An 18,337-nucleotide genomic window follows, 5' to 3' on the forward strand; every position below is an offset into this window, starting at 1 on the left:
GCAGCAGAGTGGAGAGCCCCAAGCCTGTAGTGGGCAGCCCACATCTACCCTCTCCCCACTCAGCTCTTCTCCACTTAAAAGCACCCCCGTGCTTAAAAATGGTGGAAGCAGCGCTTCTACTAAAGCTCATTCCATGAACTTTAGTTCAAGTGCCCCTGCTGCTAGGAGTGATACATGTAACACAGGAGGCTGCTGGAGTGTGCCAAAAAAAAGGTTTATTTATGTCAGTTAAATCGGTTATCGGATCGGCATCAGCTGATATGGTTGGTTAATAATTGGCTATCGGTATCAACCAAGAAAATATTTATTGGTACACCCCTACCTTTTGCAATGTGCCTTTGTGCCCTCTAAAGAAAATACTCTTGGCACCAGGCAAGATTGGGCTTGGTAGGCCTGCAGGCACCACTTACGTGTTAGTTATGTGTTTTGACAACCCAGAAGTTGCCTTGATAGATTTCCACACAATGCAATATGTCCCAGGCATTTACAATGTTTCTCTGCCACTAGAAACTGATCTTCTTAGACAGGATTATTTTCTGCTTATCTATCTGGGAAATGAAGTGAAAACTTGAAAAAAAAAATCTCCAAATAATGGAACCATCCAAAATGGTTCTTTAAAACTATCCAAAATTGCATAGGGAGTTATATACCTGAACTAGCAATGTATGTCAGGTTACTGTGGCAAGGGGGTCATACGGCACATTATGATTAGCAGTAATGATCATGTAGCATGCTTTGTTATGTTCAGTAGTTTGGGGAGTTTTTTTTAAAGGAACACGTTCCTTTGCTTTGACAGTTAAGTGATTATAATCTGATATGGCACCACCAATGGCAGTTGCTTGTTTTATATTAATCTCAGAGCCTAGTCATTTGCTACATACCAGTTTAACTCCCTCTATAAATTTTGCTTTCCAATACTTTGTTTTAAATGTATGGAATTTCTGAGCATCAAGATTAGTTTTTCTTATAGTTTTAATTCCTCTTGATTTTAACCTTCATCCCTCCTTTCCCCAACACCATTCCTCTGATGTTTTAAGAGGAAACATCATTTTACTCCAGATGAGATTCCCATCTCTTTTACGGCTCAGAAGAAATATCTCTGAGGTCAGCGGTTATAGTAATGTAAGATCAGAGTAAGATATTTCCTGTTCATGATCTAGCTTGTTAGCTCCTTGAGGAAGACCCCTCAGATGAAATTTTGGACCCAATGAAATCAGTAGGAGTTTTGGCTACTGAAGACATCAGTGCCAGAATTTCCATTCAGGTTTCCCTAAATCTCAGTGAAATGTCATGTGAAACAGTACACAAGTGGTTAATAATTGAGCCATTTCAAACAGAAACACTTCCCTCCCCATTGATTCTAAATCTCATTTCATATTAGTCAATACTTGAATAGTTTTTAAGAGAGTCACAGGACACTTGACTTTTACTTACATGCTGACTTCCTCGGCCTTTGCAGCTATGCAGTGCTTTCCATGGGAGGCGTAGGGGCCACCAGAGGTAGTTAATACTGCACAGAACAACTGCTTCTCAGCTCATCTCCAGTTCAGCAGTCCTACGCTAGACAACCTTGGCTATGCAGAAAATCTTTAAGCTTCAAGATGCAGCATGTCACAGGCCAGCCAAGTTGTACCCTAACAGAAAACTGTCTTCATTAGAGGGCTTTATTTTACCCTATCCCAAAAGGGATGAAAACTGTTTTCCATGTTATTTCAGATAGTTTCAAAGGTGTTCAAAGATAGTTTCACCCCAAAGTCACCCCTAAAATAATCTTCAATTATGAACAAAACAGAAAGAAGTTGCTTGCTCTTCCCAGCCAAGCCTACCCAGAAAATTTGATTCCTTCCAGGTCTCTCCTTTATCTGTAAGAAGGGTATGGTTTATATATGCTCTTTATTTCCCATCATGCCTTGTCAGAAGCAAAGCTTTTAGATAGGGCTGCCAGAATAGTCTTTCCCAGATTTTAAAGAACTTGCCTTGTCCTTTGTGTTTGAAGGAAGGTCCCTAAAACTAGGGTCAGCAGGATGGCCTTTTGGCCGTGAAGCTTGTACGGTTTCTATGCAATCACTACTTTCCCCATAGTGATAGCATCTCCCTTCCCTGTCATACAGGCAAAGTTTTAAAGAGGTGATGCCTCCCTCTCTCACACAGGAAGATGTGCAAGGTGAATGTGGAAAAGCCTGTTGCTCCCCTGTTGCCATGAAGTTCAGGGTCCCTTCTGCCCCATTTAGTCCCACTTTGCCACTCACTACAGTGCATGGTGAAGGGAGCATTGGTTACCTCAAATACAAATTATAAATGGAGCTAAATACATGGAAAAGATGCGTGCAAAGGAGGAATAGAAAGCATTGTAGCTGAATTTGAACCACTTCTAATGTTCTGTCTGCATCAAACCATTAGAAGATCACCTAGTTCTTGTACACGTACCACCATTTTTTTAAACTATAATTTTTACATTTAGCCTGTTAGAAATTATTTTGCATGCTACCATCTGCTTTACATGTACCATATTTCTGTGACAATCTCAGCTCAATTTCACATACACATTTTATATCATGGGACTGCAAGTATTTCCCACCTGTGCATCCCTTTACCCCAAGTCAGTAAAACAACAAAAGGAGCCCAGGATGAAAACAGTATTTGGGTGTTAAATTCAGACTTAATGTAACCCCCCGCCCCAATTTAGGTAAGATTGCACTAGGAATGAATCTGGTCCCAGCTGTTCTGCTTTATGAACTGTATCTTGGTAAACTGGAAGCAGTGGTTGATGGGGACAGGTGAAATTTAGAGAGCTGGGTTAGGACTATAAAAGCAGTATAACAGCTAAAACTATCAGCTGATGTCTGTCAGAAATCATTGAAAAGATAAAAGGTGAGGGAAAATGCTTGTGTTGCTCATGTTTTGTCTAGTTGTATCTGGACACACATTCACCTACAAAAACCAACAGAAGAACAACCAACATGTGCGATAGCTGAGTAGCACCAGTGTTAACAGACCGCTGGGGTTCTCTGCATCTCAGTCATTTCTGTCCTCCTCACTGTTGCAGGCTCCCTCCAAAGTCAGTGAGGCCAAGGTGAACTTCAGCGGGGCCTTTGTCTGAGTACAAAGCATAGGATCAGGCTCTTTGTTTGCACATGCGGCATGCGTTCCACTTCACAGTGTGGCATGCTGAAGTGGTTTATCTATTCAGGGTCCCTGGAGAAGTGAAATATTTGTTTTGCGCACGATCTGATTTTCATATCTCTCCACACAAAAAACAACAGTTCAGCTTTTGAGAGAGCTGATGGGAAAGCTTATGTGGCTAAGCAGAACTGAAGATATACTTATGGTTTAAAAATTAACTGAAATCATGTGATATTTAAGAGACCTGGATAGCTCCTGGGATTAGTAATGAGATACGGAGCCTTTCACCTCCAACTTGGGTTTAAATCAGGTCAGTTTTGATCAAAAGTCACTTCTGGTAGATAGCTGTTCAGCAGCCAGCATGAGATGTGTTAATGATGTACCCTTAAAGCTGAGCTTCTTGAAGGGAGCCTCAGCAGAAAATGCAAGGAGCATTGGGCCAGGAAGACTGAAGCATGCTTGTCCTACTGGAAGCAATCTCTTCTGTATTATGGTGGATGCACAGTGATGGTGGCGGAGAAATGCAGGGGAAGCTGATGCTGAACAAGGCTATTCTTTACACATTCAGTGCTTAAACAAAGGATTTCAGTAACCAGGCTGTCAAGCCAGCACCTTTCACCAGCTGCATGCAAACAGCAAGAGAGAGAAAACATGATATTATCTCACGGCTTTGTTAAAAGCCGAGCAAATTACACAGAGTGTCACCATCTCTGCTGGTTTCTTTAGCTAATTTATCACTTCTCCTTTTGGCATATCCTCTGTAGAAACTCCCTGGTCTCTAGTTTACTTTGCATGTCAGAACGACTGTGAGAATTCATTTCCTGTGTGAAACTTGAGAAATGTATCCAGTTTCTGTTCATTTTTTTTCTTGAAGCAAATAAAACATGAACAAACATTAACAAAAATCCCAAATCTAAAACACTTAGAAAATCCTTTTTTTGTTAAAGACCTGTGACCAGACCTGTTCTTATATAAACCAGCCTGGAAACATCAGAGAGACAAGAATCCATTCTTATTGCACCAGCACCGAGTGGCATGTGTCATTTTAGAAGTCTATGACCAATTCCTCGCACTCATACATTTCTGACTCACAGTTCCCTGAACAAGAAGGGCGGACAAAAAGGAGAAATCCACATTTAATACCAACATTGCTCTTGGTCATTAGGTTAAAAGACCATGGACTCCACCTGCAGTGCTGTGTTTTCAGTGCCGCAGGGCTCCAGCACATCCCTCTGGCACGGCCACCGCAAACACAGCTTGGGGCATTCCTACAGCAGCAGTTTCCCGACTGTATGTCAGCAATGCCTTTATCAGTGCAGTCTGGGAAAGTCTGGGTATGCAGATACTGTGTTGGCAGGATTCCCCACCAGGGTCAGAGAAAGGTGGTGGCCTATCAGTTGATTGTGCTGGAGCATGATTTTTTAACCTGGACTTCAGGATGTCTTCCTTCACAGAGAAGTTCATAGTTAGCTCTGTCAGTCTGAGGTCAAGCAGAAGGCAGGGCAGATTTGCACTTTCTAGATTTGCCAGAGGCAAGACCTTTAAGAGAACTAGCTTAGCCAGGTACATAGACAGAATTAAAGGGATCAGCTTCCATATCAGAGGCTCCATGTTAGAAACGTTACAGTCTGATGTTTATGTTGCAGTACACAACACTTAAATTATGTCCCCTGTATAACGCTGAAAGGGGATGGATAGATAGCATAGAAACCTGGTAACATCTGCCTACCCTAAGGTATCCTAACCTTGTTTGAAAATACAAACTCCATGTGACATCCCTCTGGTTAAAAAGCTAGGCAAATTTGCAGCGTAGATGGATCCAATGATTTTGTGTATGTGATGCTGAAGCACCTCAACAGCTGCTCTTCTGCTTAGTAAAATGTGTATTTATAAGGACAACTGAATACTCCCAATCTTTCCTTTTTCCTCTTCCCTTTTGCATATGGCCACTAGCATCAAATGTCATTGATGTGCAGCAAGAGCAGCCAAAAGATATGAATAGAGTTTAGTGACTGAATGTGTATTTTCCCCCAAACCATTTATTCTGATGCATTTCTTTCATTTGCTTGTTTAGAAGATACTATAAGAAACCTTTTTGACTAAGCTATGAATAAAGAACATGCATAAATGCAGAACTAAATTGAAGATGTACTGCAAAAGTATTGAAGGGCAGAATGACTTATTCCCAAGAAAAATAAAATCAGCTTTAAAAATAATGAATTTGTGCCACTCGTCGTACATCTGCTTTATTAAATGCTTAGTTTATTGTTTAATTCTGTACTCTAAAGCACCACACAGTTTGCAATTCTGACCCTGCAGTAAATTTTGGCATCTAATGGTAGCACATATTCTATAAGCTATGTGGATGCAGTGCATAGATTCTTAATCATGTACAAAAAAATTAAATAGTCACAGCCTAAAACATGGTGAATACTCAAGTTCAGAACCCCTTCCTGTTTTAAGAGGTTATATGGGTGCAGGGTCAATTAACTTTTCTACTTCATCTATGGAAAAAAAATTGCTGGTGGTTTATCAGAGGTTGTAGACGTAGCTACTGCTCACTAATGGACTATAATTTAATTGTACAATAAGCCCTTGGAAGTGAAAAAAAGAGCACAAAGAATTTGCTGGGTTTAGTAGGAAGCTGGATAATTACAGAGTGCAAACAAATGAGTCAGAGGAGGAAAAGAAATAATTTTAAGACACAAGGTTCAAAGAGCCCTCTCTGCTGAAACCCACATCATTTGGGAATCTAACCATTTTGCTATACAAATGACATGCCCCCCTACATCTCATGGACTTAGGCAAGGACCCTTTCTCAAAAAGATCAGTACCTACAGTTATGCTGCATTGCGGATTAATGCCTTGCATCACAATGGGTGATCCAGTACAGCTGGAGAAGAGTAGCAGGGAAGGCAGGAGGAGGCTGCTGCTCCCCTCGGGCTTTTGATAATCGTTAGGTTTTAGCGAGCACACTTGGGGGGCATCAAATTAGCTCAGCAGTTGGCTTGATATGAACAAAAACAACCTTTCAGCTGAATGTTCCCTTCCACATTTACCACTAGCACATTAGGGTTCTTCTTACCTCTGTTCTTCCACAAACACGTACCACCCTTGCTTTGCTGCCTTCCTTCACCTGGAGCCTTGTGTGGAAGCAGCTAAGGGAATCAGCAAGGACAGTGGTGGAACAAGCCCAGCAGCAGGAGAAGACAATGGCTGAGATTTAGGTATAGGAGCATAGCAAATTAGGCCTGGAAGGCACCTCCTGAAGTCATCTAGTCCATACTCCTGCTCAAGCCAGGGTCATCCTTGACTAAACCATCCCAGTCAAGTGTGTCTAACTTGGTCTTGAAAATTTCCAGGGATGGAGGCTCTGGCTTTCCACAATTGTGGCTTTGTAAAGCAAAGGAACAGCGGTCATCCCCCACCAGGCAGGGAAAGTCTGTGCCCTGCATGTGTGCGTGCCAGTGGGAGGATTTTCCTGGCTCTTGGCTGGGGCTGGAGAGCGAGGTGGGCTAAGTGACTGGTGTGCTGGGACAATACTCCATGCAGGAGACATCCGTTACCCTTCCCCAAGGCTTGCACGAATGGCTACAGTCCAGCTAAACAGGCCTCTTGGGCTGCATACTCCCTCCTCCTTCCTGGACAATAGTTTTCACAGAAAGCATGACCTTTTGCTTTAGTCCCAGGACTTGGACTCTGATGCTACTCCCATTAAAATTAACATATTTTGGTGGTAATTTCAATGGGACTTAAATAGGTCTCCCTTTTTCCTCTCCCCACATGGGAATCCTTAGTGAGCTCCTACTCCCTTTGGTGGTATATCAAGACACCTCCCTTCCTTTCCCCAAGTCTTTATCAAAGGATAATCTTTGACTGCAAAGCATTCAGCTTTTTAGGCTTTCTGTTTAATAACAATGCTGCATTAAAATACAATCCATTTTATTCTCTTTTGCAGTATGGAGAGACTTCAAGTTTCTTTCCACACCCTTATCCTCCCATTATGAAAGCCAAACATTTCCCGTGTGCAAAGGGTTTTTTTTTTTTAATTTTCTCCTATTCAGCTAATCATAGGGGTTTTAGTTGTGACTGCTTTATTTTTTCAAGTAATAGGCACAATAGAACAAGAACGTTGCGTGATTGCAGTGTTCCTCAACAGCTCTGCGCTGAGACACAGTACCTATTTACAGCCTTTGAAGAATATGAACATACATAAGAAGGGCATCTGGAAAAATAAATGCTTTTTATCCAGTACACAATTGATTGAAGAGAAATAACATCAAGCCTTGGGCTTCTCTTTTGTAGTATATCTCAGTTAAATAAAGGGATATCTGTTGCTTCCAATGCTTTCTGTAGCAGTCCTTCAAGATGTTAGCCATAGAAGGAAAAGAAAAAGCATATAATACTGAAAATGGTACAAAAGTTGTGAAAGGAGGGTTCATAGAAAAACAGAAAAGGTGGGGGGGTGGGATTGAAAGAAGAAAAATTAAGAAAAGAATTGATTGATCGATAATAGAAAGATGGATATTTATTCAGAAAGAAAGGAAATGAAGGGGGAAAGATCAAAAGAATCTATAAAACATTAAGAAGGAAAGTATGGAAGAAGAGATGAGTGAGTGCGTAATAATAAGTTTTAATAATATCAAGAGAGACTGTAAGTTAATGAAAAGCTTATTACTTTGGAAAGACATCATATAAGTTAAGGACAGTAGATGACGTCAGGTATACAGTGGACGTTTGCATGCACCTTCAACTCAGAGAAAGAAATGGATCAGGATTATTTTTTCCCCACAGATTGGAAAGATCTGTAAGGAAGACAGAACTTTTATCAAGGCATTAAATGTTTTACTGCTGTAGTGACTAGGCCCACAACTCTGCTCCATGAAGGGAAGAAATCTGTCAAGACTAAGAGTTAAAAGTTTTAGTTTGGAGCGATCCTGGGAAATGAACCAAATGTAATCAGGTTTTTTCTGACCCTGCTCCTGTTAAAATCAATAGATGCTTTTCTGTTGCCCTAAATCAGAGCAAGAACTGGCTCTTGGAGAGGAATCACAATACTATCCATTTTGATTAGAAAAACACGAGGGGGAAAGAGGCACAGGGACAGCTGCTCTCTAGGAAAGGACAGTTTTGAGAGAATACGAAATTTCACTGGAAATTCTGTTGGTTTCTAAGATGAATAGAGAACAAACAGCAGACAGAGACAAGAAATGGCAAATGTTACACTTGCCCAGGGCACCATGATTACATAGGAGTATAAAATGAATTATAATGGAATAAACAGAAGGCTTTCAAAAGGTAACAGACTGTGGCAAAGAGGAGCACTGAGATGCCCGGAGACCATAAATGCAGGGAAGTTCATAGGAGAAGAACCTGTAGAATAAAATTAACCACAGAATGTGACCTGCAGAGACGAGTCCAACTAGCAGGAAAACGAGTGGTGCAGACTGGTCTTTTTTCAGACAAAATTCCCATTGAAATCCATGGAAATCTTGATTCTTGAGTAACTCAACTTTTTTTTTGGACTTAACAGAAGAGTAGGAGAGTGTCAAGCAGCTGAGGCAATTTCAGGGTCAGTGTTCAAACATGAAGCTCTCAGGGTCCAGACCTAGTCCCTGTTCAGCTTGTATCCAGTCCTATAATGGATATAACATAGGTTGACTTAGTGCACATACCTTTAGAACAGGGGTGGGCAAAATGCGGCCCGTGGGTCCCCTAAAAAATTAAGAAAATTAATATTTATCTGCCCCTGGCTGCCTGTCATGCGGTCCTTGATGGCTTGCCAAAACTCAGAAAGCGGTCCTCTGCCCAAAATAATGCCCGCCCCTGCTTTAGAACAAGGTTTCTGCTCTGGGAAGGGAAGGATTAGCCAGCGTGCCGATTGCAAGGTACTATTGTTTCAAACTAGTCATTATCTAGCCACCACTTACATTTCTGCAGTTATAATACCCTACATATTATAAAGACAGGTTTTGCTTACTATGGGTTTTTATTGTGTGTTTTAGTCTTTAAAGATCAGTTCCTAACTTTTTAAAGGGATATCTGAAGGAGGGACTTAACATTCAGGAGATCAAGGGGCTTCTGATTGAACTTTTTAGTCTTTAAAGGCACATGTAATTATGTGTGGACTTTAGTATGTACTGTTCATGTATGTATGTACTATGGTATGTACACAGTAGCCTATTAGGACAACAAACCTTGACTGGCATATATGCATCAGGCTATTTGCGCACACTGGTTTGAAGATTTGGCTCTTAAAGGTCACTGGACCAGAGACGAATATGACCTTACGGCGCTTACTGAAAACGATATTGTATTGGTCTCCTTTGTCTGGGAGGCCAAGAGTTGTGGAACGGGTCATTATTTTTATTAAGAGCAGAAATTGAGTGACTGTCAGTGTGGATGGACACCCTTAAACTGTCTGGCATTAGCTATGTGAGTGCTCTGTCAGTGGCCAACGTTTTTTGGCCTTCTCCAAGTGTAAAGAGGTAACCAGCAGTGGGAGAGCAGCAACTGAGTGTGAGTTAATGGCACAGCAAGAGATTCTGAGGTTGCCAATTTGTGCACCTGCTTGAGAGAGGATTTGGGAGTATGGTGGTTCATGGTTCTTCTTGTAGACCAGAGTTGTGTTGCAGAGATGAAGCACTCACATTGTGAGCATTACAGACAACAATTATTCTCAGAGCCTGAGGGAAGAATGCAAATTCCCACATTTTGCTGCTTTAATATATACTTCTACACCACACCAGCATTAATCCAGATTAATTATGTAGTCTTCGGTTAAATTAATTTGGATTCACGCCTATGGGCATTTCTACGCATCACCCTACAGCGATGTTGTGATGCGCTACATCACCATATGGCATGCCACAACAACGTAGCAATCACATGTCTACATATGATCACCAACTACATCACTGTAGCAGCGCACTCCAATGTAGTGGCAAAAATTAACTGTGCGCTGTGTGCACGGCATAGTGACCATCCATGCTGCACTTCCAAGAAGAAGTACTAAAGCACAGCGCCATAGCAATGTTGCCATATGGCGACATGTAGACATGCTCTATGTGTACCAGCACAGAATTTGACCCAGCCAAAATGAGATTCTTCCCTGCCTCCCCCATGCGATTTTGCTGTATGTGGTGAACACCCAGTCTGAAAATAGAAGGTTTGGCTGCTACTCATTATTTATCCATCTTCATTTCAGCAGAGCAAGCCAAACTTACCTGGAACTAGCCCAGGCTTCCTGGAGGGGGCTGCCCTTGAAGGCAGACATGTGTCTCCTGGAAAGCAGATTTGTGTCTCCTAGAAGGCAGATATGTGCCTCTGAACTGGATCACTCATTTTGGACTCCATGATTTTAGGAGTATTTTCTTACAGTGTTTTTCCCTTTGGGGGAATTAGCAGGGGCAGTATCTGAGATCTGACTCCCTCTAAGTGATACTATAAAAATAACCTATTATTCTCTTGTTCTGACCTGGGCGGCGACAAAGTATTGTTTTAGTGTCTCCATCAGACCATGAGATTGTTATCCCTCCAGAGTCCTTTTAACCTCACCCAGTGGGACATAACTGAAGGAAATGAAACTTTGACCTATTAATGATAAAGACAATGCCTTTCACTAAACAAACTTGGTTCTCTTGGCTTTTTCCTTCCAAGAAGAATTGCTTCCACACCCACCCTTACAGCCTTTGTACGCTTTTTCTGTACTTGGAAGTGGACAATTGGCCTACAGTGGTTGTTGGTAGCTAAGGGATAAAGTCCCACATTCCTTCAGCGTGACATGGGCCAGGATGACAGTTCCAAGCAAGTACTTAGTGTTCATTTCTGTGGCGCTGACCTCTACTATATTCCTTCTAGCCATAACTACCACACCTTCATGGATAATAAAGACTTTTCCTACGCCAAATAAGAGATTGAGAGTAAACACAAAGCACTAAAATAAGGAACATAATTGAAGATCTAGAACTGCACACTGTACAAATCTCAAGCATTTTGTTCCGCAACACTGTGAAGCTGGCAAAATGCTGATAATCCTAATGATCCAAACCCTGAGGTCTTTCCTTGGCAAAACTCCCATTGGTGGACTAAAAACTGAGCATTGGCCTAAAGAGTTGTCCCTCCTAGAGAGCTGAAAGCTTAAGATGCTTCATCATGGTCTAAGCTGAAGACCTAAAGCTCAAGACCAAAATTTTCAAAAATATCCACAAGTTATGGATAGCTCAAGACAAATTAGTGTCTGTTAGAAAATGCAGTACCATTCAGTTACAAAACTTGAATCTGAAAAGACCGTATTTAGGACTTACTCTATCAATCTGTATTTCCTTACTGGCTTTGTCATCTTTTTGGATTCATAACTCTAAACATCTAATAAAACTCAACCTGTTCTAAGGGTTGGGTGGTCACCTATCTGATAGGCAGCATTTAAAACAAGCAGTGTACTGAGTAGACTTGCACGGTCTCACTGGGATTAAGTTGTGCTTTCACTGATGTAAATCAGAAGCCCAGGGGATTAGATTACCTATTCAAGCTAATTAAAAAAAAAAGATAAGAACTTTGCATAGGACCATATAGCTAGAAGTAAATGGGATTTAGGTGCCTAAATCCCACCTAAGTTTCAGCTTTGATATCTGAGTCCAAGATTGTGAGTCTGGTAGCCTGTCTGTAAAAGTGGCCAGGATAGCATGCTTCAAAGGAAGGTAGGAAAACACTCATGATGGACTACTCCTATCCACCATCTTGTTATTCTTTTTATCCCTCCCTGCGCTCCCTCTACTGTTCACTTTTGTGAATTGCAGGTACTCATCTCCGTGCTTTCTCAGCAGCCTGAGCTATAAGCCTACCTTTCTCCTAATGCAGGAGAACATCACGCTGAATGCCAAACTGAAAAGTTGAATGTTCTTTCTTTGATCCTAAATTAGTAAGAAGTCGTTGATGTAGCTGGCTGTCTAACAAGAAAGAACATTTGCCTTTTACGGGCCTAAGCCAGTGGGGCTGACACATCTGTCATGGTTTGTCCCTGATTTGGCTGGCTTAGATGTGGTTATAGGGAAAGGTTTTTATCTGTAGAAGTACCCTGATGCATATCTGCCTCAGGATCTTGCTCAGATTAAAACTTCCTGCAGAACTAATGTCAAACCAGGTTTCAGATCACTGCCACAAGCTAAATCGGTTTACAGATCAGAAAGCAGCAAGTACTGGATTTGCAGCTATCAGCTGGGATGATCTGAAGCACAGCTTTTATGACTGTGCACACATAATGTGCAAGCAGGCAGTGGTTGTGACCAAGAATAAATTTGCTGGTTTGTATGGGTCTGATGAAAAATTTATATGCTTTCAGCATCATGCCACTCTGTCAAATGACAGTCCAGATTGATTTGAAGTAAGTTAAGTTATATAAAGAAGGAACTTGCCTCAATGTCTGACTCTGGGTTTACTATAACAATACATATCATAAATTGTTGCATTAAGAACTCCTGGTTCCTGTATATAAAATAATGTAACACCTTGTTATGTTTAATGCCTTGTGCATTAAAATGAACTGGCCCGCTATGGTTTAATTTACTCTTGGTTTTGCATCAGGTGAATTATGCTATTGGATAAGAGTTTAATGGAAATATGAAGGTTTATTTATTTGCTTTTCTTGATTCCAAGTAAAAGCGGTTTAGTAGCAAAAATAGAATAAACTGAGAAAGTTTCTTCAGATGCTATGGTCTGATTTGGAAAAATGATTCCCTACTCTGGCTTTTGCGGAGATCTTAGTTTCTCAAAGCTGTAGAGAAACAGGTGCTTAGCTGTGTTAGTGTGAAGTCAGGCAGAAGGCAGGACAGGGTAGCTGGCACCTTAGGGACTATCAAATGCATCTGATGAAGTAGGCTTTCGCCTATGAAAGCTCATGCCTCTTTGAATCAGTTAGTCTCCTAGATACTGTGTAGTACTTTAACTATAGCCACAGTATTGTACAGTGTAAGCTGTGGGAAAGACAAGGGGACTGGGAGAGAAAGAATTGGAAGTTACCTCAATGATTATTGGACATCTCAGCAGAAGACATCATTGCCCTATATATATAATTCTTTTGGACCAAGTTGAAATTGCTCTTTGAAAAGAGCGAAAGGGATTCGGACATGGATGTATCACCGAGTGAGCAGAAACAACCTGAGGCTCCCTGCCCATTGTAGCAGGCATAATCCCTTAATACAGGGTTGGGCAAAATACGGTTCATGGACTGGATACAACCTGCCACTTGATTGTATCTGCCCCATGGCTGCCCCCATGGTACTCTGCATGGGACCAAGTCCCACCTGCTCTGTGCCAAGGCAGCCTGAGCCGCGCTCCCACCCACATCCGTCCCACACCTACCAGTGGCCCCAGCCTTGGTCCCAGCCAGTGTGCACAGCTTTCTGGCAGGTCTGTTCCCACTGCTGCTGCAGCCATCCGGATACCACTCAGCTCCCCTTGCCTCCAGTGGCTCCTCCTCCTCTTCCCACTGTTGTGCTGCTCCAGGCAGCAGGTAGCATGGGGAGGTGGTGGCTGCCTTGGGGATGCCTGCCCAGCCAGCTGAGGGGGAAGGTACAGGTAGGCAGTTCCTGTGCCAGCTTGCAGGGCTCCAGGTCCATCTCTTGGCTGACTTCCACCCACTTGGCCAACAGGTGCAGTGAGCAGCTACCTGCAGGCAGCCAATGGAGCCCTGTGCACTGGGGCTGCAGCTTCCTCCCCAACCTGGCTGGGCACGCAGTGCCTGGCATGTGTCATTACAGGCACCGCTGCTTCCCTGCGCTACCTGTTACCTGGGGCAGCACAGCAGGGACAGTAGGAGGAGGAGGTACTGGAGGACAGGGGGAGCCAAGCAGTACCTGGGTGGGAGCAGCCCTGCCGGGATGCTGTGTGTGCTATCTGGGGCCAGGGCTGGAGCAGTGCCATCGGTGGGCATGGGATGGGTGCGGGTGGGAGCCGGTAGGACTCAGCCCCATGCGGAACAAGGGGGCAGCCGCGGGGCTAGATGTGGGGGGTGGATGGCACCTGCACCTAAACCATACTGCCTGGGTGAGCTGTGCTGCTTGTGCCTCCTGCCCCCACCCCCCCGCCCCCCCACCCATGCACACCACACTCCCCAACACCCACCCCACACACATCTTACTTCCCCATGCACACCCTCTGTGCACACACCCTTACCACCCACACACACAATATACAAGAGTAAGACTATTTTGAGCTATTATGTAATCACCTCTATATACACTACTTAAAAAAATATATACATCAGGACAAAAATGATTTTTTGAAATTAAATTAAAACACATTATAGATGTTTGATTTTTAGTATATGATTTTTTATTTGTTATAGTGATAGCTTCTGAAAGATTTTATGTATGCAGCCCTTGACAGCTTACCAAAACTTCTTCAGTGGCCCGCCAGCTGAAATAATTGCCCACCCCTGCTTTAATGAGCACTGAGGCTCAGTGATATCACTTGCTGATGCAACGTGTATTCTCTACACATAAGAGCCTGAGGCTAGCAGGTGAATAAGAACACCAAGCCTTTGACGCCCCCTAAATTTGGCCAGACACACCAACCAGGAGCAGAGAGGTGCAAATGCCCACGTATGCAGTCCCTCATTTTTCGGGGGCCCAACTCAGGGCTCAGTGATATTAGTGGGAATCTTTGCATTTATTTCACTGGGTGTTGGATCAGGTCTGCGAAGAGTTAGCATTGTATTTGGATTTGCACAGATACATGTGCAAGAGAAAAGGGGAAAGGCTTTTTCACATGTTTTAGTTCCCTGTTGGAGCTGTGCAGGACTGTCCAGAGTTTGGATATAGCTCGGTCAAGAATTTGGGTCGATCCATATCTCTCCTAGTCCAAGAAGCTTGATGAAAGGTGACCTAAGGAATCTAATTTGGTTAAGCAGGTCTTGCACTGCTAGAGTGTTACTGGTAAAGGCTGCTTTCTAAACCCCTGGCATTTTTTTTTCTCTTTGTAGAGATCAGAGGTATGGCCACAAAGGAGAAGCTTCAGTGCTTGAAAGATTTCCACAAGGACATCCTCAAACCTTCCCCTGGCAAGAGCCCAGGGACACGTCCTGAGGATGAAGCAGAGGGAAAGCCGCCCCAGCGGGAGAAGTGGGCGAGTAAGATTGACTTCCTGCTCTCTGTGGCTGGTGGATTCATTGGTTTAGGCAACGTCTGGCGGTTTCCGTATCTCTGCTATAAAAATGGCGGAGGTAAGTATCTCTCTAGCTCCTTCGGATTTTATCTGTCTGTCTGTCCGTCAGTCCATCTATCACTATCCCCAATGTCACAGTGAAATGTAAGTGCTTCCCCTGTATTTAAAAATAATAAATAAAATAACCATAAAAATTTCCTTTGTACTTCCCCAACTGTAGGAGAAGCTGCTTGATTAGTTTATAGTTTATATTCAAGGTTTGTTGCAGAAAATAACATCCTTAAATTGAATGTTGAGCTTATTTTACTGGTACTCCACTTGGACCTCATTTTTAACTTGGAAAATACATAAATTACAGAACTGATACAGACTCGTGCCCTGAGCCATGCCAGTATAAATCCAGAATGAATCAGATTAGCAGAGCAACCGATGTATACTGGTGTCGCTAAAATACAGACTTTGGCTGACTATTTCTGGTGTGTGTTAAAATAAAAATACTACTGTGGGTTAAATGAAACAAAAGTGCATGTGATTCTCATTGCACTTTAGAAAAGCCATGAAAGCATCCTTTCACTTTCACTTTCTAACCAGTCAATTTTTTGATCGTGAGCAATAATACTAGAAAAGTAGAAATATTATATGCTGATACAAAGGTGTTGAATTTGTTTCCTTGTTATGTATATTTACTGTTGTGGTGTTTTTCCATTTGAATATTACCATTCTCTTAATCTTTATCATATACCATTGTGTTTTCTCCACAGGTGCATTTCTTATACCTTATTTTATTTTCCTGTTTGGGGGAGGTCTTCCTGTATTTTTCCTGGAAGTGGCGCTAGGACAGTATACCTCTGAAGGGGGAATTACATGCTGGGAGAAGATCTGCCCTATTTTCACTGGTCAGTACCTTTCTCTTGTATCATGACATGGACACAGTAACCACATGCTAGAGTGGGGTGGAAAGTTTGTGATAAATGTATAGCTTGGAAATTAATTGCTTAGAAATTAATCAACAATTCTGATTTCATACCCAGTCCTGCAAAATACTAAAAGTCTTCCTCCGTTCCTGTTGCTTAACACCGTGGTCCCACTTCACCAAAGCACTTAAACATAGGCTTAAAATTAACTGAATTGTGACGCAGGGCATGCATTTATCTGCTTTGCTGAATAAGGCTGGGATTACACATGCCCTTAAGGTTAAGCATGTTCTTAATTGCTTTGCTGAATCAAGACCTAATGCATTAACAAGGAAATTTACCTCTTTGCAAAGGGCCAGCACAAGGCATATATATCAACTTACATCCTCAGATATTAGAGGCTGATCCTAGAGAGAGGTTCCTGTTGACTTTAGTGGGTCAAACCTGCAAAGTGTATAGCTTATTAGGATTTATTGCTTAAAAACCTGCCAGCAGGAGAAGAATAAGAATATTCCCTTCAAGTTCATCAGTTTGTATATTGGCTGACCGTCCAATATCAGTTCCTGGAAAGGTAGAATTCTGGGAAACCATAGGACAAAAGATATATTGATTTTGCTTCTATTATCCTGATAACTGGCAAAAGTAAAACAAGGAAGAAATTGCACATTTCTCCCTGAATAAGTTCACAGGGGGAACATCTACATATGTGCATTTACCGTTCAGTAACCAAAATTATTGCACAGTATCTACATGTGCATGGCCATACTGCACAGTAAATGTGGTGACTTAAGCCAGCTTGAGCATACATTTGATACCTGCATCATGTAGGTATCAGATTGATACCTGCAGCATGTAGGTATCAAATTTATGCCTGATTAGTGACTGCACAGTAGCGCACATGTGGACGCCTTACTGCACAGTAACACTGCGTGTGTGGTCTGTCTTGGGACTAACTTTAGTCCCAAGTCAGTCCACACACATTGTTAATGTGCTTTAATGTCTGCACATGTAGATGCCAGCCTATTCCCACTTACTGTGCAGTAATTTACTCCGCAGTAAATTTAAGCCGGCATAAATGCATGTGTAGACATACCCAAAAGAGTCTGGCCAGCCTGTGAGAAAGTTGGAGGTGAATTCTCATTGTGTTGACAAGGGTTGGAGAAGTTCAATGTTCTCTTGATCAGAGTCTTTTATTGTCATATCCTTTTGCAAAAATGCCTTTTCAGATATTATTCTGGACTAGAAACCAAATGCTTTTTGCCATGCAAAAGCTTATCGTTGGCATCCCATCTGTATTGTCTGCATGGTTAAAATTTGAATGGCCTTCTGTGGAAACATTCAAGAATAAAACTTTTGTAATAATTACACAGATTCTGGAAAACAGCCCTAGTTGTCCTGTATAATTACTAAGGAGAATTTGCCAATGAATAAAGAAATGCTGTCAAAGTTCAAAGAATCATAGAAAATGAAGGTTTGAAGGGACCTCAGGGAGGTTATCTCGTCCAACCCGCTGCTTAAAGTAGGACTATCTCCACAAAGTTCACACAAACCTCCACCAGCCACATGTCACACACGGACTAATTTTAGACAAACCCTGGAAAATGGCTGATAATGCAGGTAGCCTCTGCTTATGAAGAGTGATTACACAGAAGAGAGATGCACTGCTCTCCTGTTTTAAAATTTAAGTAAGAATGGACACCATAAAATGACCTTGGCCTCGCACGTTGGCCACCCTGTTACACTGAACAGAATCTTGTTACTGGAAATCATGTAAATAAAGGAAATATCACTGAGCGGGCCAGATTCTCTGCCACCGGACTCATTCATAGATCTGTCCAAGTCAGTGGAATTGATCTGCTTTACCTCCGTTTTCTTTCTCTTCTCCCTCTTATTAGGCATTTTGAGTAGGGGGGGGAGAAGGAAATTCTTTTAATATTAAGTAAAAATGTCCAAGGCAACCCTAGAAAGAAAATGTGTGGTTCTCATAATATAACTGTTTGAACTTTCTGAAAGAAGTGGAGCTCTCCAGAATAAATAATACACTGTGTGGAAGCTGGGAGCCCAGTGCAAAATTTTTTTCTGGCCACAAAGACTCATGTTGCAATCTGTCTTGAAGCTGCGAAGTACAAAGCAGGAAT

General features: G+C 42.2%; 1 protein-coding gene across 4 annotated transcripts in view; it reads left to right on the forward strand.

Moving 5' to 3' along the window:
• Positions 1–18,337, forward strand: part of SLC6A6 (solute carrier family 6 member 6) — a 64,353-nt gene that overhangs the window by 13,993 nt on the left and 32,023 nt on the right. For all 4 annotated transcript variants that reach the window (XM_014516975.1, XM_025196845.1, XM_025196844.1 and 1 more), the window contains 2 exons: positions 15,104–15,343; positions 16,047–16,181. In XM_014516975.1, coding sequence (XP_014372461.1) covers positions 15,115–15,343; positions 16,047–16,181 — 364 coding nt within the window. In that variant the 5' untranslated portion in view covers positions 15,104–15,114. The remainder of the gene's footprint in view (positions 1–15,103; positions 15,344–16,046; positions 16,182–18,337) is intronic.

The sequence above is a fragment of the Alligator sinensis genome, unplaced genomic scaffold, assembly GCF_000455745.1.
Source record: "Alligator sinensis unplaced genomic scaffold, ASM45574v1 scaffold839_1, whole genome shotgun sequence".
In the NCBI taxonomy this organism is placed as follows: domain Eukaryota; kingdom Metazoa; phylum Chordata; order Crocodylia; family Alligatoridae; genus Alligator; species Alligator sinensis.